The sequence below is a fragment of the Drosophila guanche genome, unplaced genomic scaffold (assembly GCF_900245975.1).
Source record: "Drosophila guanche unplaced genomic scaffold, DGUA_6, whole genome shotgun sequence".
Lineage (NCBI taxonomy): Eukaryota > Metazoa > Arthropoda > Insecta > Diptera > Drosophilidae > Drosophila > Drosophila guanche.
In genome coordinates, this window is record NW_022995750.1 from 2,174,424 (window position 1) to 2,199,515 (window position 25,092).

Here is a 25,092-nt window from a genome sequence, read left to right on the forward strand (position 1 = left end):
TCATCTCTGTCAAGAATATACCTTTATGGCCTAGGCATCTCGTTCTCTTAATTTCAGCAAACTTTCACTGTAGTTAGTAATAGTTACACTTAGGCAACCATCTGCCCCCCAACGTCAAACCATTCTGCACGCCATTTAATCAAACAACTATTTCCCAAAAACTCCACCATGACAAACACTAAACTTTAAGCTCCACTTCCCCTAACCAAAGTAAACCCTTAATTAGAGTGAAGTTTCATCAACTTTCGTTCGTTCCCCGCTTCACAGTGGACACCTCAACTAATTAAATTACTTTAACACTTCAGATAGCAGACTGTCATTAATTCAACCCGATTTGCCATGCTCTCACTCGCTCTCCCTCCCAGGGAGCTGCTAATTAATCAAAGACAGGAAGAACCCTTCATAAATCAAAAGAGAAAAGAATGACCATTAAGGATATCCCATATTTTATATGTATATCCTACATGTGTATGATATGTTTAAGTATTTCTTTAGTTCAAGTGCTGGCAAACATCAGAAACATGCTTCGGACAATAGTGGAGGGGGAGGGTGGCTGGTGTTTTTTTATCCGCTTTGCTTGTCGCTTCCACTTGAGCAATTAATACGTGAGCAAACTGGAAAATATGTCAGTGGTGTGGTGGAGATTCAAGATTGTCGGGGGGGAGGGGAAAACCAAGTGCAAAACAATGTTCAAGTGATGTATTGTTTGCCAGTGTGTTCGAAATCCACCAAAATAAGGAGGAGAAACAACAACAGCAACGACAAGAAATAATATCATTTAGAGTGTGCAAAAAACAAAAAGAAACTTCTTCATCTTTCGGTTTGCTGCTTCTGTCTGTCGTTTCTCCGTCGTGTCGCTCGTCGTCCCTGATTATTTATTTTTATCACAGCTCCCCCACAACACAGAATGACGAAACGAAAAAGAAGTTCAAGAATGAAACGAGAGGCGCAGAAGAGGAACTGAAACCATAAACCGAAACATTTTGCAATTGCGAAATCCAAACACGCCTCTCTCTCTCTCTCACATTGTCACACAACTTGATCTATATATAGAGAGAGCGACGGAGCGATGAGTGGAAGAGAAGGTTGGGAAGGGAAGACAAAAGCAATAGCAATGATGATTGTAATTATCACTGTCATCATTGTCATTATCGTGATGGTGCTGCTGATGATGATTATGATGATGATTGAGTTTAGCGTCTAGCAAGAAATATAAAGCCCAATTCGCAGAATAATGAATTGTGTTGTTACTGCTGTTTATGTATACCCTGTAATATTAGATGGTTACAAAGCGTGTACTTCTCGAATGGTGTAGGATGTAACAGGTGCAACAAAAGATTCAATTAATCATACCTGAGAGATTTCTCATTCTTCTTTCTCAAGAAGGGTATCTGTCTAGTCTCTCATTTCACACACTGCATGTCTGTTTGGCATTGCCTGTGCCTGTACTTAGAAAAAAGTATAACATTGTCAAAAATCTGCTCATATTTCAGTCAACGAAGCGGAAATCCTTTATGCCCCACCGCTCGCTCATCAGCCACCTACCTCACACTCTCTTTCGCTCTACCGTTCCCTTTATAGAATAATAAATACTAACGGTTCTGCCTGCCTGCCCAACCTTGCCCTCCCCCCACCAAACACCATGCAGCAGACTCACATTTTTGCAGCTCGTTAAATAGGCGACAGTCGAGGGCAGCGCTCTCTCTCCCTCCCCCACTTGGCAAACTCCCCCTGCTCCATCAACCGTTATGTCTGTCTCTTTCCCTCTGCTCTGTTAGACACTCTGCATTCATTGTTCGTCCGTTGACTTTTTGTTGCTTTTGGATTTAGGTTGCATTGTGTGAAAAAGTTTTAATTGGATGCTTATTACACAAATTTGCTCGTTTTCTTTTTCTCTCGTTCTGCTCTCTCTCTCTCTCTCTGTCTCTCCAGTTTTTGTTGCCATCGGAATCCCGAATTCGTACGTACGAATATTTTTGTTAGCCCCTAGAAGTTTAACTTAACATTCAAAATGTTAAAAGTTCTACAGTTTTAATGGTTTATCGAAACTAATAAAGTTTTATATAATGGTTTTCACGCGTACAAAAACTAATTGGAACAGGGGCAATATTCTATTATACTTATAAAATTATGCTGAAACATTGAAAAAATTTTAGGAATGAATACGAATATTGCAGTATTTACATAGATATGTTTGTAAGCTTAAAGGCAACTTTGTTAATATTTAAACATTTAAACAATTACAAATTAAGCAGTACCATTTTTTTTTATTGGAAAAACTTTACATACAAATTCCTGAAAATCCACAAAATAATTCAAATTTTAAAATATTAAAAATACAAATTTTAGTCATGCGAAAAATTCATGACACAAGACATTCCTCCATCTCCATTAAATGTTAAAAATACCCGAAAATTCCGATGGATACTTTATAGTCCCCATGAACATTTCTGCGTAGTGGTACAGTCCCGCCCACGCATTTCATAGTGCCTGGGCCCAAAAATAATCCAATTAGTCGCAACTCAAATGCACATGATGTTGCATGCAGCAACAGCAACAATGGCAAAAACGAGAACAAATGATTGCAATTAGTATTACAGAACGCTAATTGCAATTTACAAAACGTTTGAATTGAATGTGTAATTGGCAATTGCAGCGGCACAATGATTCCTGCACATTAATGCATAATTCTAAATGGATTCCAAAAGTGCTAAACAGAGGAAAACGCTAAAACGTGGAAAATGCACAAACGAAAATGCAGGCCACCCACACACACAGACCAGCTGTTGCTGAGGAAAGTAATTAGCGAAAAATGTAACCAATCCCCAATTGAAATCGATATGACATTAGCGGGCATCAAACATTGAAAGATTTGGTGCGATTAAAGCGGTTTCAAAACCCATTGAATGGTTTTAAATAAATACCAAACCCGCAGAGAGTGGTAAACAGTGAGTAAATTCGATTTTATGGTTTATTTGTTGGTACCAAATTATTATCATTACTATGCAGATGATGATGCCGCTTGCAAAGCGTTTGATCCCCTTTGATGAACAGTCCCAAGGCACTACAAAAAAACCATAGAGAGTGAGAAAGAGAGAGGTCAGGGCAGGGCGGGGCACCTCCTCCTATCTACCTGCATTGCCATTTAAGATCATAAACGGCTATCAGTTTACAGCGCTTTCAAAACATCAGCCAAGCCCGGGCCGGGCGCTGAAGTGATTCAATAAAAGCGAAGGCTTGGGAGAAAGGCTTCTGAGGCGACTACGGGGATACCCTTTACTGTTGTTGAAAAAAATTGACCAAACAAAACTAATAAAGTCTCTTTTTTGTATAATTTCAACCACATTATGTTTAAAATCTTCACATTTTTACAATTTTACACAATGTATTATTATAATAAAAAGCCTTAAAATTTGCCATAGAATATTCAAAATCAACCATTTTTGGATTAATGTTTACAATTAGTTTGACAAACAACTGGAAAGTCAGTCTTTACGCTTAAACCTGTTTACCATGTGCCATCCGTGACATATTTACGCAGACTCCAGCCTTCCGTCACATACCCTATAAGGCACACAAACAAAAATTATATCTTGCCCCAGACGTACGGTCACAAAAAAAAAACCAAACCTGTTTACCCTCTCACATGCACCTTCTTCGGGGCCGCCACACAGCCGGGCGCATCCGTCAAGCATCGTCGGGGCTATCAAAAAACTTTTATCAAAAAGAAAAGCTAAACCAGTCAACGGGTTTCTTCTTTTATTTTGTTGGATTTTTTGGCTAATTTGCAGGAGGGAGGTTGCATCCTTTTTGAGAGAAAGAGAGAGAGAGAGAGGGTCTGAGAGTGTGTCGGCTATTTCTGGTTATTTTTTTGTTTTTGGATCTTTTGCGCACGAATTAACTTCAAACAGGCGTGAATAATGCCTGATGCTGTGGCTTTGGCCTGATCTTTTGTCTTTTGTTTGGCCTTTTTCGGAAATCACAAAAATTCATTAGACAGAGAGAGGCAGAAAGAGAGACCCACATTAAAGTGCCGCCACGGGGGGGACACACGCTGCCTTCCACTCTGGCATCCACTCACTCTCATCATTCTTTATGACATGTGCGGTTAGAGTTATGCCCTTACCCATACCCCTACCAGTTACCCCATTCTGTGGCTTGTGCGGGCATAATATTTCTCTTACTTTTTTCTTGCTTTGAGATTTGCTGATAGTTTAATTGGTCTGGACTTGATGTGGTTTTTGCGGGCCTCTGTTTGTTTTCTTTGTTATTTCTTGCTGCTGCCGATGCTACTGGTCTTTGGGGAGGCCTTAATGAAGACTTCACATGACAGCCATACATATTAATGCTATTTGATTATGCGGCCAAGTGTTGTAGATGCCAAAGAAATTCCATCAAAACTAATCTTGATCAAGCAACGCAATGAATAAACTCTTTTGACACGACACTAGTGGGAATTTCTAGGGAAAGTGCCGAGGCCAGAACATCAATATATCAAAGATTTATTAGTGATAAAACCCATCTACCACATAATAAATTACTTAAGCCTAAGAACTACATGTAATTGAGACATTTAAGACACAGCAGGGGCTTCCTCCTTTAACTAGAAATAAAAACTTTCCTTAAATTTATGCTGACAAATCTGGGAAGATATTCCCGACAAGCCATAAAAAGTGCGTATAAATCTACAAGTCCCAACACTCAATGAAATTGATTAACACTGCCATAAAAAGACACACGAATGCAGCGACAGGGCACAAATCTTGGCTAATAAAATGGTTAAAACACACAAATCAAATAAGTACAAAAATGTGTGCGTGCGTTTTTTTTATGACCCAAAGTTTTTGGCACGATCTCTAGTCTGGCGGGGCAAGTGTTGTACAGTTTTAATAGAGCCATAACATTTCAGTATAAATATAGGATTTTCGTGGATATATATTCTACATTTATGGGAGGTAAAAGTTCAACCAAAAATACAACCAAACATGTGGACAAACATTGGGAAAAACTAAAAACAAAAACATTTTCATTGTGGTTATAAATTTTGGGGGAAAAAGCAAACACAGAAAAACACACACAAAAACAAAGACGCTGATACAGCCAACAAAAAGTCATAAATAGTTTTACATTTCATTAGCTGTGCTTTGTAAGTTGCTGGAAAATTCGGGGCAACAAAATATGAAAGCTCCAAAAAATGATAAACATTTTCCTTGTTTATCCAATCAGCGCAAAAAGCGAAAAGCAACAAACAAAAGCATACACACACCTGTAATTGAACTTTGGACTCGCTTTTTGGGCATAATATTACGCAAACAATTACGGGATTCGAATGTATTTTGGACGTCACAAAAGCAGCAGCAGCAGCAGCAGCAATCAGACAGACACAATCCTCTTACCACAAATAATTCACTCAAACAACAATTCAAACAAACAGCTCGACCACTCGGCTCCGCTGGCAGACGGCATTTAATTAATGACTCTTTATCGAGAGTAAATAAATATCCAGCGATCCCCCTATCCCTCTAGAAATTTGCATAAATTGAAATAAATAAATAAAAACTAAATTAAACGGAGAGTGGAGGGAACTTATTGAATATTCAGAGTAAGAGTCGTTGATGATTTTGTTTATTGTTTAGTGCCTGATAAAGTTTACACATTTACGGAAGGGTTTACCCCTAGCCGTTTTCATTTCAGGGGGCTTTCGGATAAAGTTTACACTTTAATTTAATTTGAAATATAACCAGGGAAACCCTTGAATGGTGTTTGGGGTAAGTACGTGTGGCAGAGTTATGTTTAAAAGTTAAATGGAATGAAAGTTAGAAATATAAATGAGATATTCCCTCTGCTTGTGGCAGTTTTCCCTTAAATATTTGCTTCATTTAATATCTATTTTCCAGTATGGCTAAGCAGTAAATAGTAACAACATCCAGGGCCACAGCATACAAAATTTAAATGTCAAAAACCTTTAAAAAATCACCAGCAATTTATCAAAACCAAAAGAATACAAGTACAAGTTCAAGTGGAATATTCCTAGAATAAAATCCATCAGCGCTGTGGTAGCCGCCGAAGTAATTTATGTGCAACTTGCTCAGTGGCCATGGCCCATTAAGAGCACAAATCTGAATACACCCCCGAAAAGACGAAGCGACGCCCTCGCCATCTCTGAGTAATGGAATTCTATGTCTTCCCATCCATTGGGACACACGCAAGACATGAGTTTTCGTCGTTCTCATTCTCGTTCTCGTTTTCATTCGGATTCCCATTCCCATTCCCATTCTCGTTTTCATTTTCGCTTTCGCCACACATTTCATTAAGTATGTTGTTTCCCTCTGGCCCGGCGCGTACAACTAATTAAGCTATTTTTAACAAAATAACAAAAAAAACAATAACAGCGAATTTTTCAGAGGCACGCACTGAGCAGAGGAATGAACGTCAGCGTCGGGCATGAGGCGTGGCATGGCCACCAGTCGCAGTGTCTGGCAAGATCGCGTGCCGCTAGGGGGGAGTGTTGTTGGCTGGCAGCGGGCAATGCTGGTGGCGGGCGCAGCTGTGCTCAATTAATGTCACTTTGCTCATGATTTCGATTTGAGAGATACTCGCACGTATATTTGGCATTTATACCAAAAGCAAGCCACTCGCCAATTGCCCGAATGAACGAAACTAAAACTATGTTGGTTGAAGCGGTTAAATAGATATAATTGCTGCTAAGCAACACTGGGAAAGAGTGAGAGCGCGAAATAGAGGCGGTAGAGTCTGTTCGATTGGAAACATTTTCTTCACTTGAATCTAAATATAATTAATCTCAATGAGAAATAAGTACTTCATTTATTTTATAAATACATATCATCATATAGATGTACATACTTAGATATGTATGTACATTTGTATAGCCAAGCCCATGTTGCCTAGATCCCGAAGACCTTACGAGTAAGGATAACTTAAATTTGATCCGGTATTCTTCTGCACTTTTAATGGATAAAAAAAAGTATTGTAATTATTGTATGACTCCAAATCAAAATATTAAATATAAAAGAATTGAGTATTCAATGGAGCTGTTAATGTAGTTTCCCTTATACGCTTCCTCTCTCTATACAATCACCATTTAAGCACAATAAATATTTCTAACTAAAAAAGATATAGACAGTTGACATTGAATTCATTTGCACAAGTCACACCCACGTGGAATTCTGGCTTAACTTTTGGTAGGCGAAACGAATTTGTTTCGATTTTTTGTTTAATTAAAAGCGCCAAATTGGAATTTAAACACACACATATCTTTTCACAGCTATAGAACCCATCATATAGGCAAGGAAACACACGAGTATATGTACATAAAATTATAAAAGTGTTTTTCTCTAACGCTTTGATGGAAGCAGGCAGCGTGGATTGCATTTGGAAATTTATGATCCGTTCGAATGAATTTATATCGAAGGGGGGGCTAATATTAGAGATGATTTTCCAACGGCCCAGAGATTAATTGTGAAAATGTACATATTCACAGCCAATACTTATAGATGTGGTATCCAAAGTTGAGTTAAGACCGGTCTCTGTTTGGTCTGGCAGGGGGTGCTTTATGGGTCCCCGGGGGTAACATTTAATGTTTTCCGTTCTGTCGTCTGGGGGCTTTATTTTTATGGCCATTGAATGCACTTTACACCTCGCCCATTAAATCATTCAATATTCGTGTGGTGGAGACTGTGGGGAGAGTGGGGATTGATGGAGGTTTCTATGTAGGGGAGCAACTTATTAGTCTTACAGATTAGACAAATTTCAATCATGAGCGTGTGTCAAAGATTTATGGGTTACACTGATTACAGAGAAGTGAAAAAGACAACGATTTCCCAATCAAATTATAGCTGTGCGGGGGGAATAATCATATATGAGAGCTATGCAATCAAATGCGACAGAGGACTTCCCACTCTGATTAAAGTTTTATTATTGGACTAGTTCTCAAAGCACTTAATATTCATTTCCCTCTTATCATATTAAAGGTCTTAATGTGTGTCATTTCCTTTATTTTTCATCTTTGAACCATATTTATTATTGTATATTATTACGGTTTAAAGGTTAAATAGAGAATTTCCAATAATGTTTACAAATTTCTCAATCAAATTACAGTTTTGTATTGTTTTTTTGCGTAACCAAAAAAAGTATTAAACTTTCGAAATATATTCCACATTTGTACGTGCAATTTCACCATAATATTAGAGAACTTCCCCATCAAAATTCCACCTTATAAATCTCTTATTCTAGAGTACTTCCTCTTCAACTACAAATTCATTCCATTTCTCACACAAATTACTCAGATTTCCTCATGCATAAACCCATTTCCAATCAAAATTTATATACCATTTCCCAATTATATTACTGCGCCCTCTAAGTACAAATGATCCCACCGATGGATCTAAAATGTATTCCCCAATGAGGTCAAAAGTTCTCTAGCGTAAACATTAGCAGTATGAGAATTTCGTATTTCGAAGGCGCCAAACCCCAAAGAGATTGTAAACAAAACATTTTTGTTTTCGTTTTATAATTAAAGCCCACCGAAATAGACACAAACACACAGATGGAAAACAGTCAAAATAAAAAATATAAATTATAATAAATAAAAAACAGCTGCCTAGAGAAAAGCTAGAAACAAAATTCCAAACAAAACGCCGGAGGCTAATAAATATTTTTCGGTGAGCATTGCAAAAACGAGTTTCAACCCAAAAACGAGACAACAAAAAATCAGTCAATAATAATTTCAATAAAAATGCAAACAACCAATATATAAATTATTAAATTTCAGCGGTTTTTTTCGGTGAAGGAGGGGGGAATGGAGAATCTCATTTGCATTGGCGCCAAAGGCAGAGAGGAACAGAGCAGAATACAAGAGAAACCAGCAAACAGAGAAGAGAAATTTATGTTATGCCGATGAAGTAGGAATTAATTATAAGGATACATACAATAAATGTGTGTTGAGGAGGGGTGATTAGAAGGACAAATCTTACCTGATCTTGACAAAAGTATCCAAAACCAATGATGCCTGCGATGGCGAGGAATAAACAAAATACAATGATTTTTCGTATTTTGGAGCGTGGTTCCATTTTCTTGATTTCATAAACACCGCTGGGTAGCAATAAGGCAAAATCACTATCAACTTGTACTGAAACGTTCTTATGCATATCCCCGGGATGCATGTTCCATTACCCAAAGGATCCCAAGCGAACACAGTGCAGAATAAGAGCTAGGACATCGATGAAAAGATTCGAATCGAATCCAAGCGGTTATCGGAGAGCCGCAACCTCACACAAATCGATGGGGAGACCCACTCAAACATAGTTCCTCTCGCTGCGCTATAAGAACTCGAATAAAAACAGTCCTAAAATCGTGCCTCGTCCATACAAATGGTGGATTTTCTTGTGTATTTCAGTAGAGCTGCAAAGAGAGTAAAGTAAATTAGAAATTAGTTGGAAATACTCATATAAAATCAGAGAAGTGCTTCACAAGCAATCCATTATAGTGTCTCGCTTCTTATCGGACAAATTCCGACACCGGCGGCAGTAGGTTACATTTTTTCTTTATAAAACAAACAAAAATAAATCAACTAAATCTCACACCAAAAAAATACTTCAAGCGATAAGAATTTCTATAATTATAATTACAAAACTATACAAATTTGTCTTTCTATGCTAGATTTCCACAATAATTAAGTTATATACATTTGTCTGACGTTTTTATGGCTCGTTTTTAATTGAAAAATCACTGGAAAAAAATATTGATGAGAAGGCGTTTTGTAGATTTGCGATGCGATTGGAAAAAGCTAAATAAGAAAAACGAAACTGTGCCTCATTTGTGTGGGAAATCTCTGATACATGTACAGCAAAAAGATAAAGGCCATAAATCAAGAATTATGATGGGGAAATAAAAGAAAAACTCATATGCCTGAGCGCAGAGAATTTTGAATGCCCTGAAGAATGACAAAAAGGAATTAGGGAACTGAAGTAACATATCGGTATCTGTCTTTCTCTGCTTAAAAGAACGGCTTGAGGTTAGTAATCTGTTTGCTGCTTAAGAGCTAATTTTACAGATGAAATCTAGAAGAAAACTGCTTAATTATGGAAGGAACAATTCTCTCGCTCTCTTGGAAGTTCATATTACTGCTTTTAGTTTACATACAACCTATACATTACAGAAATAATCAGAGAATATCTCTCATTGCATGCCAACGCCAATCCCATAGTTGCTCGACTCTCTCCTAAGGGAAGTGTAACAAATATAAACACGCAGAGGCAGCAGTCAGAAGGCGTCAGACGCCAACTGGCCCGACTCGCCGGCTAAGCAGTCTGTTTGACGCCCAAACGGAAAACACTTCCCCACTGCTTACTTTAGGCACTGACACATGTAGGACGGTCCAGTTCCTGCTGCTGTGCATTGGCTCATCGCGGGATATTGGTCGAAATACATTGCAATTTGTAATTTATAAACAAATGGTGGCCAAAACACCGATAGCACTGCAGATGTCAATGGATGGCAACAAAGCTAGTTTCATGACAGCAGTGCCACATGGTGCAGGCTGTGGACACATGGTGCATGCCTCCTATAAGGCAATAAGTGCTATGCTCACCAGCCAGATGCGAGGCTAATGGAGTGGCCAACACACGCGCCCACACAGATTGTTTAGCTACTAGCCAGCTTTGAAGGCAGAACTTAGCCTCGTGTGACGTCAAAAGGCAATGGTAAAGAGAATAATAATAGAATTAGGCAATTCCTCATCAGTTTAGTGTAGAAATAACAAATAAACGAAGGGAAATGTTTATCTTTCTGCAACAAAAACAAAGCAGTAGAAAAGGAGCAACGTTTGATAATAAGAAGGTGGGGTAATCTCTGATGCACTCTCTCAGATCACAGGATCATGGAATAACCGGCAACACAGTGCACCGCAACCGGTCTTTTTGCGTCTTATTTTTGGGGGCTCCAGTAGGAACTTAACTAGCTAAGTATAACCTTTTAAACATGTCACAAAGAGATCAAAAGATCTGGAGAGACACAGAAACCAGGAATCCCACAGAGCGGGACTGTCGCACGTCACACCTTCCACTAAATATACCCTGAACGCACAGAAACAAAACAGCTGTTCGACTTCCGATGGTCAAACGCAAATTTGGCAATTTGTACACAATTTACTTACTTTTAAGGGCCGGGCGCAGACTTTTCTTAACTATTCACATTTGTTAGTACTCTGCACGTTTATTTATTTACATTTTTGTGTATTTGTGCGTTTCCACGCGCCTTTAGCGCGCCTTCTGTCTTTCTACGCGCATTCTGCGAGACAGTCGGACGGGAAACACGACAAACGGCTCTTTAATCACGTAAATATCTTTGATATTCGTTTCCAATTGTTTTCCACTCACTCTAAACTATTAGTTAGCATTTATTAGAATTTTTCTAGTGTGTTTCGTGTATTAATTACGAGTTTTTAGACGAAAACAACGCGGAGCAGCGACACAACATCCGTTGTGTTGTAAAATCGGCGAACGAATGCACATAACGGAACAGGGAAAACACCACACGAATGAGACACACAAAACGGAACGGGGAAAACAGCAAGCTAAACAGCTGGTTCGGGCTGCCAGACACATCTTTTTCTAAACGTCTGTCAGCGCTGCCAAAAGTCCAGTTGGTGTTTAATATGGTTGGCTTTTTTGCAATTTGAATCAAACTGTTGCCAGTTTTTGCAAATATCGAAGGCCAGCAGGTTGTGAAACTCATTTGAGCGAGAGTGCTCACTTTTGCGTTAAGTAGGAGAGCGGGTTGTTTTTCTCCCGATCTGGCAGCGCTGCCACATACTTTTCGATAACTAAAGTCACATAATTGCAAGAGTAACGACTCTTTTTCGATTTATCTGGTAATACTACCAGCGACGAGCGTATAAATTGGAATAAAAGTGCACTATTTATCATAATTCGTTTATTTTATTAGTACGTATCAAATATAATTGAAACTCAATTAATTTATCGCTAATATTAATCACAGACCACAAGCCCAGCCCCCGGATCAGACATAATCTAATTACCCCCACCGCCGGAGGAGGAAGCGCTGGCATTTCCAGCACTGGCCGCAAACAGCTTCCTCAGATTCTGCAGGATGCCCCACAGCACAGTGCCCGCCGACCCAAGAGTCTCCAGCACATCGAATCCGGTGCTGTCGATGGCCGTCTCACGGTCCTCCTCCGTCTCGATGGCCGGCGAGCTAATATTGCCGCCACTATGGGGCGCGTGGTGCACGCCATGGTGGCCGATCAGGCGATGCGAGTTGGTGCGCACATGCGTATCGTTGACGCCGCCACCGCCGACGGCATTTATCAGATGCTTCACCGGCTCCAGCACGGGAATGGCCAGCTTAATGCGATTCCAGTTATCGCCGGACTCTGTGGCACCCTCGTGCTGCTCACTGGCCGTCTCTAGGTTCACTTCATCCAGAGTATTGCGCTCACTGACCGGCTCATCGTCCGTCTCCAGGGTCAGCTCCAGGCTCTTGTTACCGCCGCCGGGCAGCAGCAGCAGACTGCCAAACAGCTGCCGCACATGCGCGGAATTCGTGGCCTCCGCCTCGTTCTGCTCAAAGTCGAACTCCTCGCGCGCTCCGGCTGTTCGTTTCTGGTTCACATAGCTGGCCACGTGCAGCATGCCATTGCTGGGAGTCGTCGAGGGAGTGGGAGTGGTAGAGGGAGTCATCTTGCCGCTCGCTGGCTTTCCGGACGTCGTCGTCGTCGTCAGCAGCAGCAACAGCACGAACTGTACGACACACAGGAGCAGACATGGAAATATTAATTGGCGCCTAATGACGATCCATAAATGTATGAATATTGAATATGATCAAGGTAATGAGGCATTCTATATGCTCCACGCAGCTTCTCAAACTTTTGCAAAACAGACGGAGACGGAGACCTTGAAATGGTTCTGACAAAACTGCAAATTATTGAAAGATTCATGGAGTAAGTGTGGAATGATCAGAAATATTTTTCATCCCAAAAAACTTCACAGAAAATCTTTGTGGCGAAACTGTGCCAAGAATTGGCATTCCATACTGCTGCATAGATCAAAGTTCTAGGCTAAGAAGAGCCAAAAGAAACTATGGGAATAGAAAAATATACTTTGAAATGGATCACATAGAATTGCAAAGAATGGAGGTGCTCTAAAGTAGTGCAGGAACTCCACAGAGCAAGAGAAAGATCTACTTTAATAAGCTTCAAAGTACTAAAATGAATACAGAATTGTCAAGTTTTGTTATCCTCAATCCTTGACCCATGTGTTGTACACAGTGGAAGGTCTCTTTAGTGATAATTCAAAAAGCTGCCGGAACCTGCATTTCCTTTTTGACCTTCAAGCCTCGTTGCTTACATGCAGAAATACCAAAAAACATATGGAACTATATGTGGAACTTGACAATCGCGACATTATGTCAATGGGGGAATTCACAGACTGGCTATAAAAATTGTCTAGCAAATGCAAAAAAACGAAACTGAAACTGAAACCGAAACCGCTGCCAGCAAACGCACAAATTGAACTAATCGAACGGATCGGGTCCAATCGGTCGCTCTGACTGGGTAACCAACAAAACAGGTGAGTGAGTGGGTGACGACGCAGGGGCCACCTTGCTCGGTCAATCACCAATTAATATGCAGCAAATGTCCAAGCAATTGTTTGTGCCCAAATTTAATTCGATATGCATTTAGAGGGCCAGCAAATAAGTTGAGTTCTATGAGGTACGAGACATCTGTCTCTCTCGGCCTCTCTTTGTCTATGTCTCCATGTCTTTAAGAGAGCTATGGACCCAACCCATTGAGCTTATGAAATCAAAGGGAAATTGCAAGGTTTTGCAGGGTATTCACATCGTGGAGAAATCCTAAGAAAGTTTAGGAACAAATAAAGGCATAATTCATGACTGAAAAGGTTGAATATAGAAGAATATTTAATTTTTAAGCACAAATTTACATTCCAGAATATAAATTTAAAGCGAATATGCCACGAAATATCCCACCCATAAAAGTATTTCAGCCCCAAATATTTCATCAACATTTAAATTTCCATCCAAAGATGCGATCCCACCCGCTGTGTCATCATTCGATTAAGCCACTCGCTGAGACACTTGCCCTAAAAATAATATCCCCCATATAAATTCATACTTCATCACTACTTCTCATCAACGCAGGCGTCCCACAAGGAAGCGTATTGGGACCAATTCTCTACACCCTATATATATATATTACAAGCAACTGCACTGTTGCAACATATGCTGATGATACAGCCGTTTTAGCCACAAGCACATCTATAAATGAAGCTTCCAAACTCCTGCAGAGTGAGCTAAGCCTAATTGGAGACTGGTTCCTTCGATGGAAAATTAGAATCAACTCCCTGAAATCAGTCCAAATAACGTTTCCGTTAAGACCAGGTAACTGCCCAAATGTTACACTTAACGGCTCACCAATTCCACAAAGTACCTGTGTGAAGTATCTCGGCTTGCATCCCGACCGCAGATTAACATGGAAAAACCACATTAAAGCAAAATGTCAACAACTTAGACTTAAAACACTAAAAATGTCCTGGTTGATAAGTCGAAAATCGGAAACCACTTTGGAAAACAAAATTCGCCTCTACAAATCCATACTGACGCCTGTTTGGACCTACGCCATTCAGCTCTGGGGGACTGCTACCAACTAAAATATTGAGATACTTCAGCATTACCAATCAAAAACTTTCCGACACATTGTCAATGTTCCGTTTTATGTATCTAATGCAAATATCCACAAAGATCTTAATATTCCACCAATTAAAGAAGAAATAAAGAAAACTAGTAAGAAATACATTGACAGACTCCACAACCACGAAAATAATTTAGCCTTAAGTCTATTCGACAATAGCTTAACAGTAGGAAGACTGAAAAGATACCACATGTCGATCACCCCGATAGATAAATCCAACAAACTGAAAAGATGTTATATATAATATCAGGGCTCATTGGAAAACTGATATTAATGTTAATTTAATATTAATTATACAATTTACTTATTGTTTAAACAGACAGAATGTAAATAAAAAGAGAGAGAAAAAAAACTAATCAAACAGATTAAAACAAAATGTTTACCCACAGCGCCTACTATTTTAGTATGATTTTATTTCAATGATCGCCACCTTTATGTCACATGTCAAATGTTCCCTCAAATATTTCAGTTTTAGCATTACTTTTCCAGAGAACACAACTCTTTATTTTAAACAAATATTTTAAATTCCAAATTAGTTCATTCGTTTCTTTTGATTCGCTTTTATATTCTTTTATGAGTACCAAAAGTCTTCAGTAAATAATGCGACTGTATTGCAAGATGTCGCACATATTAAATGTGAGTAGTAACACCAGCGATAAATGATATTGGGATTTAAACACTTGTAAACAACGAAAAGTACAAATTAACACAACTTCTATGGGTTGACTGACCTCTACGATATCTCATAATGATATATAATAACGTCTGCCGGCTTGTACTTACGTGGGGTAGATGCAAGTCCGATCTGTTATTAGATAAGAACGAGAAGGGGCGTGTGAGACGCTTCGTACGCGTCACAACTTTTATACCCGGCACTCAGGACTACATCTAGATGTAGAAGACATCGCCAACCACTAGGTATCGTTCACATTACAGAACACGTAGTAAAAAGCCTACTAAATAAAATGCATCAAAAAAATTGGATCAGTTAATCTTATTTTCCAATTTATGAGATATTTAAAACAGCAATAAAATTTGTACTTTTTCCCTGCACATTCTGTGCAATAATGACCGCTAGGTTTCACAGCAGATTTTTCGAAGATGGTCGAAAAACTGGTCATTGGTTTTGTCAAATTTTAAATTTTTCCTTCAACTGTCATCTACATCTAAAACACTTCTCACACTAACACGCTCCGTTAGCTCGCCGCCCTTGCCGAGACCCACACACTGCAGACTCGCGGCAAAAAAAATATAAGCTGAGGGACGGGGTGGGATAAAAGTCGTCAGAGGCAGAGGGACGGCAGAGGCAGGGGCCGAGTGAAGCAGAAGCAGAGTGTGAATGAAAGAATGTGAAAAGAACAAAAAAAGCTGCGGGAGGGGGTCGGTTTAGCCACTGCAAATTAATTTCTTCATTCTGGCTATAATAATTATCCAATCGAATCCAAATTTGGTGATCTGATAGATATGGCCATTTCCTACGGAATGGCGTTTTAGTTTTCTTTTATCTTCAAAATTGTAGATTTGGGAGGTTTTCGCCCTTTTGCGGGGGCGGAAGGGGGTGTGCCTCTTTTTGAAATACACTGGTTTCAGTGTGAGCATACAGCAGATTATTTTTTTTTAATTTCTGGACGTTGATATGCAATGACTGCACCATCAAGTGGCCCATGCGACACCAAGCCAAAGCCTGTTACGCGCGGAGCCAAAATTTGGTGGCTCTAGCTCTTATAGTCTCTGAGAACTAGCCGACAAACAAGACGGACAGACGGACAGACGGACCGACGGACAGACAGACATGGCTCTATCGACTCGGGTATTGATGCTGATCAAGAATATATATACTTTATGGGGTCGGAAACGCTTCCTTCTGTGCGTTACATACAACCGTTATTCCCCACAAATACAATATACCCTACTTACTCTTCGAGTACCGGGTATAAAAACGCTATTCGGTAGGGGCGTGCTAAAAGAGCATGTTGGCGTGAGAAGTGATGATGTAAAAGTGTAAAAAGTAAAAAAAAGTACCGGTTATAATACAAAATGGATAATATAATTCGCGCTTTCTGGGTTTTCTCAAACGAAAATCATCAGCAAAATCCGCCCGAGATTAAAGATTTATGTCCTAGAATCCTTCTGTTTGGCAGAAACGGTAATAGTCGAAATCTGATAAGAAAGACTAAACCATATACTTTGGTAATATTTAAACATTGTTGGCCACCAAACGACCGAGGAGCGCTGCTGCATGACATTAAGAGAGAGAAGAGAAGAATATAATATATAAAATTAGGAGAATCGAATTTATACTAATAAGAGAGTGATAAATTATAATTTTCTGAATTAACCTAAGATATTTGTATAAACGTAAATACTGAGCATTGGGAAATGTTGCTCTATGTGAGGATAAATACTCTTTAAGCAGCCAAGTTAATATAATATTTATTTATATTTTTTTAAACAACATTAAAACTAATTAGGTGAAGCGCTTTTATGTTTAACAGCAGTTTTTGGTCAAAATGGAACAATTACATAAGGCCGAAGGGCAGCTTTAATTTGCAAAGAATGAATCCATTCACTTAGGGGGACATTTTTAAAACGTACCAACATTATTCGATTATAACAATGATCCCAAAAGTGATTTAGTGACACACAGGAGTATTAATAGAACAAAAAACCCTTTTCGATCCAAGAGAAAATAGAATTTTGTATGTTTCGTATCCCCAAAGGCTGACTCCCTAGATCCAAGTAAGCCAAAGAACAGCTGTCATTGGGGAAAAGGGCACACTCATTCGGCTTGTGCACACTAAACTGTTAACACGGACACAAAAAAACAAAAATTATTTTTCAAATATAGAAACAAAATTTTCTTGTATCCGTAAATGACATTTTGGCAAACTAAATTCAAAATTGAACTAGAAAACCCAAACACAAACACGAACTGTAAACAATGCCTGGCATTCTTGGCTGGATAAAGCCAACAGCCAGAAGTCACACTCATCGTCTGTGTCCATATCTCTCACAGATAACCCGATGCATCAGTTACCACTCGCCCGTGCTGCGTCCGCGCTTTCTGCTCAATGAGCGGGCGAGGCGACTGAAGAGGATTGGCTACCAGGCCATGCCATGTCCCGTGCAGTTGTACTCGCAGAGTGCCACGAACAAGGTGTTCACCTTCAATGGCAGGGTCAACATGCTGCGCAAGCGCATCAGCTTCTCGGGCACACCGGGCGGCACACCGGATGGATCAAGGAACGTCATTCCGATTGGATTGATTACGCCAGAGAAGCAGGATGGCAAGGATCTGAAGATTGTGATTGTGCCGCTGGATATAGCTGGCATGGACGCCAACGAGCTGCAGGAAACGCTGAAGAGCATCAACCAGCTGCGGAAATATGCCAATGAGATCGACGCCTTCTCCAGCAGCATGGTGGATGACTTCAATGCGATGATGCGGGAGACAAACAGTCAGGCAGCGCAGATAAAGGAGCTGCCAGCAGCTCAGACGAAGGAGCTGCCAGCAGCTGAGGAACCACAGCCAGTCGCCGCAGAGCACTCAGAATTCTGGCAGTCGTACACCACAACCCCAAGCACAGCGGACACGGACATCGATGCCATTGCCAGTGGCACAACGAAACTGGAGGCTCCTCCGCTTGAGCAGCGTGCCATGACGGGCTCGATTCTAGACAGCAATCTGACAACCTCCAGCCTGCCAACGACAACAACGAAACTGCCAGCCACCACGCAGCCCAAGGTGCAGACACAGGATCAGGCAAAGGCGCACACCCAAGCAAAGGTGCAGCTGCAAACTGAAGAGCCTCAAGACAAAGGTCCTGAGCAGCCGCAGCCACAGCCGCTGCCCAAGACACTGCCCATACAGGATCCTGTGCAGGCACAGCCACAGGGCACAGGGAACCAACTCTCAGCCGCCGAGCCAGAGGCCATTGGTGAGGACTTGCAGGGCGTCATGATTTCCGTGCCCCGAACACTGAGCGATCGTCTGAACGACTTGGCCATCTCCTCCATGGAGCTGTCCTTCGAGATGGACATGACCAATGTGCGCGATGCCATCGAGTGCAAGCAGACGGGCGGCCAGGCGCTGATGCCCTACAATCCTGTGGTGTCGATGAACACCCGCGTGGAGCTGGCCACGCCCGTCATGCCTGATCACACGGTGCCGCTGCGCTTCAATGCCCTGATCGCAGGCGTCGTCAATGTGGACATGAAGAAGCTGGACCTGGAGAGCATGACCGAGGATCAGGTGCCGGACTTCAATGACGATGTCACCTCGCTGGCTGCCAATCTGTGCAGCGCCGCTCTGGAGAACGGGCTGTGCCCCGATCAGAATGCTTTTCAGCAGGCATCGGGAGCCGCTCCAATGATTAAAGACACGCCGATGGAGCTCAGCGACAAGGAGCTGTCGGAGATGACGGACCAGGAGCTGTCGGCCCTGAAGCACCAGTATGCGGCGCGTCTCTCGGAGCTGCAGAGCGAGCTGTGTGCCGTGGAGCAGATGGACCCAGCCATGACAGTGGCCGCCATCGCCAAGTCCTTGACTCACGAGCCGGAGCTGCCACAAATATCGACGCAGTCACGCGCGGCACTCAATCGCAACCAGAGCCAGAAGCACATGAAGCAGACCACAGGAGCAGCAGCCACTCCAACCCATGTCATGGCCAGGGCTGAGCCCGAGGAGGAGTTCCAGGGTCCAATTCTGCGCGACGGCTGCAAGCACGGAGTCATCAAGCCGAAGAAGAAGTGCAAGAAGAAGTGCCCCCTGGACGATCCCTGCAAGGAGGACAAGTGCAAGCGCCCCCAGAAAGGTGACAAGAAGTCGCCCCGCAAGAAGGCTTCCTTGGATGCCAGCCAGATCCGAGCCAGTGGTTGCAAGTCCTCGGGGGGCGGCAAGAAAGCAGATCCGTGTGGCAAGAAGGGCGGCAAAGGCGACAAGAAGAAGGATCCCTGTGCCAAGAAAGACGGCGGCAAGGACAAAAAGCAGGATCCTTGTGCAAAATTCAAAAAGGGCTGCGGCAAGGACAAAAAGCAGGATCCTTGTGCCAAGTTCAAAAAGGGCGATAAGAAAAAGAAGGATCCATGTGCCAAGAAAGATGGCGGCAAGGACAAAAAGACGGATCCTTGTGCAAAATTCAAAAAGGGCGGCGGCAAGGACAAAAAGCAGGATCCTTGTGCCAAGTTCAAAAAGGGCGGCAAGGGCGATAAGAAAAAGAAGGATCCCTGCGCGAAGTTCAAGTCCGGCGAAAAGAAGGATCCCTGTGCCAAGAAGGACGACAAAAAGAAGAAGGATCCCTGCGCGAAGTTCAAGTCCGGCGGAAAAGGTGGCAAAAACAAGAAGAAGGATCCCTGCGCAAAGTTCAAGAAGAGTCCCAAGAACAAGAATAAGTGCGGCCAGAAGGGCGGCAACGACAAGAAGAAGACTGATCCCTGCAAGAAGAAGTACTCGACATTCCGTGCCCCATTCCCGTACCGCAACACTCCCAAGTGGCACAACCGTCAGGCGGCTGGAGCTAAGTGTCCGGTCCGTGAGTCTAGCCATGCGGCCGCCACTCCCACTCCCTGCCCCTGCCCCTGCCGTTACCTCATCTACTCGACACTCGTGCGGCGACACTATGGCGGCAAGCCGACCAAGACGCAGCTCTGTGGCTTGGCCACTGGCAATGTGACCACCTGGCAGCGTGGCTATGCCAAGGGCGGCAAAAAGGAGGATGGCGGCAAGTGCTCGGTGCTCGAACAGAAATTCCCACTGAACCGCGGCAAGGACAAGAAGGCGCGCAACAAGCTACGCACCGACTGCTACGTCGATGGCGAGGAGTGCCCCAAGAACTGGTGCACCGGCAACTGTGCCACCGTGAAGTTTCCTCGCAAGAAATGTGACAAGAGCAAAAAGAAACAGAAGTCGGACAAGAAGAGCAAACCCACTACAGGTGCGTATAGATTAGGGCATTATTCCAAACCCCCCACTTGACCCGCTTGGGATCTGCTCAACCCCAAGGTAGAAGGAAGTAAATTGCTTTCGCCACAACCATTCGCTGCCTTGGCCCTGGCCCTGGCCCACTGGCAGCGCAGGAAATTCTCTTGCCAGCCCCAGACGGAACTCGGTGACGATCGCAGCCGTTATATGATCAATATTCCCAGACGCTATGACATCGAGATGCTGTCATTACCCTTAGCCCAGCCCAAGGAGTATGGTAAGAAGTTCCTTTATCCTTGCTCGATCTGGCAATCATCTTCCCCTTATAGAGGCCATCATACGCGTTGGCTCTGTCGCGCTCAGCGGCTCGGACATTCACATCTATGAGAACGGCAACGAGCACATGAAGGACATGACGCTGGGCCACGAGGCCACGGGCTTTGTGGAGCAGCTGGGCTCCTGTGTGCAGAACCTAAAACTCGGCGATCGTGTGGCCTGTGAGGCGACGATTACCTGCGGCTTTTGCGACCTCTGCAAGGAGGGACGCTACCAAATGTGTGAGCATCTGTGGTACAAGGGCTTCCTGGGCACCCATCAGGTCCATCATGCCGATCTCTGCCATCGCCTGCCCGACAACATCACCATGGAGGAGGGCAGTCTCATCCCGACACTGGCCGCCGCCTGTGCCGCCTGCCTAAAGGGTGAAATTTTGCCCCTCAGCAAGGTGCTCGTCATAGGCTCGGGTCCCAGCGTCATAGCTGCGGGCCTGGTGGCCAAATGCCTCAATGCCAAGCAGGTGACACTTGCCACCAGCATGAATGCAACACGGAAGATGGCCAGCACGGAGTTTGGCCTCAACTGCGTGCATTTCGACTCGGGCAGTCGGTACAACGAGGTGCTGGAGTCCATCTACAGCCAGGGCCGGGGTTGGCCCAATTTGGTCATCAATTTTGCCATCTCCGAGCTGACAATGAACCTCGCCATAATGGCGCTGAAGCCCTGCGGCGTCTGTGTGCTGGCCGAGTGCGCCTCGGAGGTGGCCAGCTTCAATACCGTCGATCTGCTGATGAAGAACATCAAAATGCGTCCCAGTTTTCGCTACGCCAATATGTGAGTGAATCAGGGACCTGCTGGATAATTTCTATTGATAATTCCTCTCCTGCTGCAGGTATCCTCTAGCCCTGCAGCTGATGTCAACCCGGCTGGCGCCGCTGCGCAAATTAATTGGCAAAACGTATCCCATTACGAAAGTGGATGAAGCCTTTCAGGAAGCCCAGCGCGAGTCCAACACGGGCATCAGGAGGGTAATTGTCAACTGCTCGGCGTCCGACACTGGCCGTAGAATACTCCGAAGACTAAGACTAGAGAAGACTTAACATAAATCAGTTCTTGTGTACAAGATCCGCAAGAAAAATTCGAAATTAAATGCAGTAGTTCGATTTTTAAATATAAATATTTAGTTTAGCCCCGAAATAAAAGACAAAAATACTTTTGAAATTTGCAACAAAAATCGCTTCGCATTTTACTAAGACCATTAAAACATAAAAATGGTGCAGCGCATTCATCAAAATGATTCCATTAAAATATTCATTTGGTTTTTTGTTTTTCGGTTTTGTTTTTTTAACAGCATTTCTATGAACTAGAATTTTCTATTAACGCTTTTGGCTTTCGCTCTCTTGCTTCGCTCTTTGTGGTGGCTCATAAGTAGATATTATGCATTCACATATATCGTAGTATATATAGGGTTTATGGTATATGTATATATATATATATATTTATAAAAATTATTGTACTTCGCTGCTTACAACAAACTATTTTACAATTTTACAAGAAACAGAAATGTGTGTGTGTGTGTGTGTGTGTTTTGGTGTGTGTGTGTGTGGTATGCGCTAAGGAAGGAATCAATAATCAATAATAATAATTAATAATCAATACATAAGAAACTAATAACAATTATCATAGTGCACAGTTTTAGTTTGTTTGATTTTTTGTAAGCATTTGACTACATCGCACACTTTGGAACATTGCTTGGAGTTTGAGTATAAATAATAATGGTAATGGTTAACAATCAATACAATTAGAGCTAACTAATTATGCATTATGCAGATATAAAGATATGCCATTTGGTGAGACAACTACGCGTAATTTAATGGACTGTTTTTCTTGCTTGTGGTTTAGGCTTCATCCTATGTACTCTAGTAAGTATTTTCTGGTTGTTGGTTCCTTGTTCCCTGGGTTATTGGATATCAATTATGTGTGTCCGTGTGTGTGTGTGTGTGTGTGTGTGTACTACAGTCCGAGTTATACTAGTAGAATCGTCAGAGTCCATACAAAATAAAATCAAAGAACACAACTCCGTCTTTAAGGTAGTTTTGTCTTTTGGTGTATCTGCTCGCTCGCTCGCTTTAAAACGTTTTGTGGTAACTTTTTTAGTTGTCATGTATTTGCATTTCCAGTTCGACATCCGAGAGATTTATTTGGCGCAACGAATTGATGAACATGTAGCGCGATGTGTAGATATACAGCCAGCGAAACCATTTCATCTGTGAGTGATGCTCCAGCATGGCACTCCGCACAACCGCAGCCTCCTTCCAACTGAGAATGCACCTGACAAAAAGAAATAGATAAATAAATAATTGGTTGATTTATGAGCACATTAATCATACCAATGCGTTGACATGAAGCATGTGCACAGCAAATCGAAGATGGATAGATATTTGCGCACCAAATTGATCGAGTCCAAGGTATAAAACTTGCAATCTGCATATGGGTTTGGGATACACATAAAAAATGTCGTTATATAAATTGTGTATATATAATTAAGGGCTATAAATAGAGGGCTATAGAATTAGCATAGCAATTAACATGGCCCGATCCGCTCCTATTGTTTGAGTGACTCACTCACTCACTCACTGGCTCTCTCTCTCTCTCACCTTTGGGCAATAGGTTGGCCAAACAGAGTGAAGCCGCCGCATAGTACACAGCACAGTGATTGGGATGCGAGCTGACGCCATCGCGATCGAATGTGAATATCGCTTGGATGTCGAGACTCTCAACGGTGTGGAGTATCAGGCTGGCCACCGCATCCGGGCGCCACTCGACATTGGGATCGTCCGGCAAGTTGGTGGCATTCATCAGCACAATGTTCGACTCGGGAATGCCCAACTTAATGCACGCTCGCCACAGTTCCTGACGCCTCAGCTTGGCCTGTTGCTCGTGGTTGCCTGTACACCAGATATACAAATATATTGATTAAGATGGATCATAAATCTGTGCACTCTTTCGGTGCATTGCTCTCGCAAAGAGCAATTTTAATGCTCACCATTGGACAGGCACAATATGTACACCTGGCAGTTGTCGCGTTGCGTCAGCGAGTAGATCAATGGGCCAAAGAACATGCACTCGTCATCCGGATGGGCGGTGACCAGTAGCACCCGATCCATTTGCGCTGACTTGGGCATGTGAACGCTACGCAAACGCAGGCCAGACTGCAGCATCTGCTTTAGGCTGCCAGCCTCTCTCTCCCTCTCCCGATTCGCTCCATGACCGCCAGCGCCAGGGCGATTGTTGTTGGTCGTCGTTGCCGGGGTGGAGAGCCAAAAGGTGAGCTTGTATAGGCCAAGGCATACTAGCAAGTATACCACACATGCAATCACTATGTGCTCCAGTGCTTCGGCAGATGTGGACTTGATGCGGCAGTAGATGGCTTGAGGTGTGAGCTGCTGAAGCTGCAATTGCCTCCAGGGAGACGATTCGTGGTTAATACTTGAATCGATGTTGCTTCTGATTTCGGCCAAGTATTCGCTCAACCAGTTAAATCTCATTTCTCATTGTGTCTCCCGTCAGGTGCGAAGGTTTTTGGCAAACAATTCTTCACCAAAAATGGACATAAAATGAACCAAAGCGAAAACGAGCGACAGAGAGGCGGCGCGGTTGAATAAAACTATTACACTAGGGAGGAGGTTGCTTAATTTGTAGTTTAATACTTGAAATGAATTTGGTTTTGTCCCCGCGCGACGATTATTTAGCTAAACTCTGCATTTTATTATTTTCTACTTGCGAACAGGGGGCAGCAACTAGGGATGGCCTGACCAGGGAATGCGTGGCATGTGCGTGAGTCACGTAGTTTTTAGCAGTTTATAATACACTTATCGGAGGTTTGTCAAGTGTCTGTTGGATATATTTGTGTGAGGTTATAAAATTAGCACTGTAATAAAGGAGAAAACTGTTCTAGTTAATTCATTATTCATGTGCAGGTCGCTCATCGTGAGTCCACACTGTGTCATAACTAGCAGTCAGCTGTTTGGTCAGAAATACACAATACGGGTGCTCTGGTACTCAGTTTAGAAATGAAACTAGCACAATTGCGTGATATGTTTATTTAAAGTTATGTTAAAACATGTTTTGGGGGTGGAGCTATTTACAG

At 42.4% G+C, this 25,092-nt stretch overlaps 4 protein-coding genes across 7 annotated transcripts in view; 1 reads left to right on the top strand and 3 right to left on the bottom strand.

Moving 5' to 3' along the window:
• Positions 1-11,531, bottom strand: part of LOC117586205 (heparan-sulfate 6-O-sulfotransferase 2) — a 97,321-nt gene extending 85,790 nt beyond the window's left edge. For both annotated transcript variants that reach the window (XM_034276143.1, XM_034276142.1), the window contains exons 1-2: positions 11,174-11,531; positions 8,994-9,420 (exon numbers count right to left, since the gene is read on the bottom strand). In XM_034276143.1, the coding sequence (XP_034132034.1) occupies positions 8,994-9,182 (189 nt within the window). In that variant the 5' untranslated portion in view covers positions 9,183-9,420; positions 11,174-11,531. The remainder of the gene's footprint in view (positions 1-8,993; positions 9,421-11,173) is intronic.
• On the bottom strand, positions 8,275-24,990 carry LOC117586206 (N-acetylglucosaminyl-phosphatidylinositol de-N-acetylase). 2 transcript variants are annotated; one of them, XM_034276144.1, is made up of 6 exons: positions 23,989-24,990; positions 23,600-23,890; positions 23,333-23,426; positions 23,071-23,273; positions 15,243-15,246; positions 8,275-8,288 (listed from the first exon to the last, which is right to left on the bottom strand). In XM_034276144.1, the coding sequence occupies exons 1-4, from the start codon at positions 24,488-24,490 to the stop codon at positions 23,096-23,098; spliced, it is 1,065 nt and encodes a 354-aa protein (XP_034132035.1). In that variant the 5' UTR covers positions 24,491-24,990; the 3' UTR covers positions 8,275-8,288; positions 15,243-15,246; positions 23,071-23,095. The 2 variants fall into 2 exon arrangements, with proteins under 2 accessions (XP_034132035.1, XP_034132036.1); XM_034276145.1 differs by lacking the exons at positions 8,275-8,288; positions 15,243-15,246 and having other exon boundaries at positions 22,421-23,273.
• On the bottom strand, positions 11,936-13,544 carry LOC117586210. Its single transcript, XM_034276149.1, has 2 exons — positions 13,386-13,544; positions 11,936-12,779 (listed from the first exon to the last, which is right to left on the bottom strand). Exons 1-2 carry the CDS (start codon positions 13,440-13,442, stop codon positions 12,051-12,053), a joined length of 786 nt encoding a protein of 261 aa, XP_034132040.1. The 5' UTR covers positions 13,443-13,544; the 3' UTR covers positions 11,936-12,050.
• Positions 15,239-22,119, top strand: LOC117586193. Of its 2 annotated transcripts, XM_034276120.1 has the most exons (6): positions 15,239-15,382; positions 17,763-19,772; positions 19,890-20,679; positions 20,752-20,943; positions 20,996-21,776; positions 21,835-22,119. In XM_034276120.1, exons 1-6 carry the CDS (start codon positions 15,347-15,349, stop codon positions 22,040-22,042), a joined length of 4,017 nt encoding a protein of 1,338 aa, XP_034132011.1. In that variant the 5' UTR covers positions 15,239-15,346; the 3' UTR covers positions 22,043-22,119. The 2 variants fall into 2 exon arrangements, with proteins under 2 accessions (XP_034132011.1, XP_034132012.1); XM_034276121.1 differs by lacking the exon at positions 15,239-15,382 and having other exon boundaries at positions 17,590-19,733; positions 19,962-20,679.
• Positions 24,991-25,092: the final 102 nt, after the last annotated feature.

Excerpts from the sequence above, each read along its gene's own strand:
- LOC117586210 (XM_034276149.1), bottom strand. The coding sequence starts at position 13,442 with ATGTCGCGATTGTCAAGTTCCACATATAGTTCCATATGTTTTTTGGTA. Across the intron at positions 12,780-13,385 it reads GTTTTTTGGTATTTCTGCAT|TTCGTGCTGTTGCTGCTGCT; the intron begins GTAAGCAACGAG and ends TGTGTCGTACAG.
- LOC117586193 (XM_034276120.1), top strand. The coding sequence starts at position 15,347 with ATGCGACTGTATTGCAAGATGTCGCACATATTAAAT. Across the intron at positions 20,944-20,995 it reads AGCCCAGCCCAAGGAGTATG|AGGCCATCATACGCGTTGGC; the intron begins GTAAGAAGTTCC and ends TTCCCCTTATAG. Across the intron at positions 21,777-21,834 it reads AGTTTTCGCTACGCCAATAT|GTATCCTCTAGCCCTGCAGC; the intron begins GTGAGTGAATCA and ends CTCCTGCTGCAG.
- LOC117586206 (XM_034276144.1), bottom strand. The coding sequence starts at position 24,490 with ATGAGATTTAACTGGTTGAGCGAATACTTGGCCGAAATCAGAAGCAAC. Across the intron at positions 23,891-23,988 it reads CATATTGTGCCTGTCCAATG|GCAACCACGAGCAACAGGCC; the intron begins GTGAGCATTAAA and ends TCTGGTGTACAG. Across the intron at positions 23,427-23,599 it reads GGCCAACCTATTGCCCAAAG|ATTGCAAGTTTTATACCTTG; the intron begins GTGAGAGAGAGA and ends ACCCATATGCAG.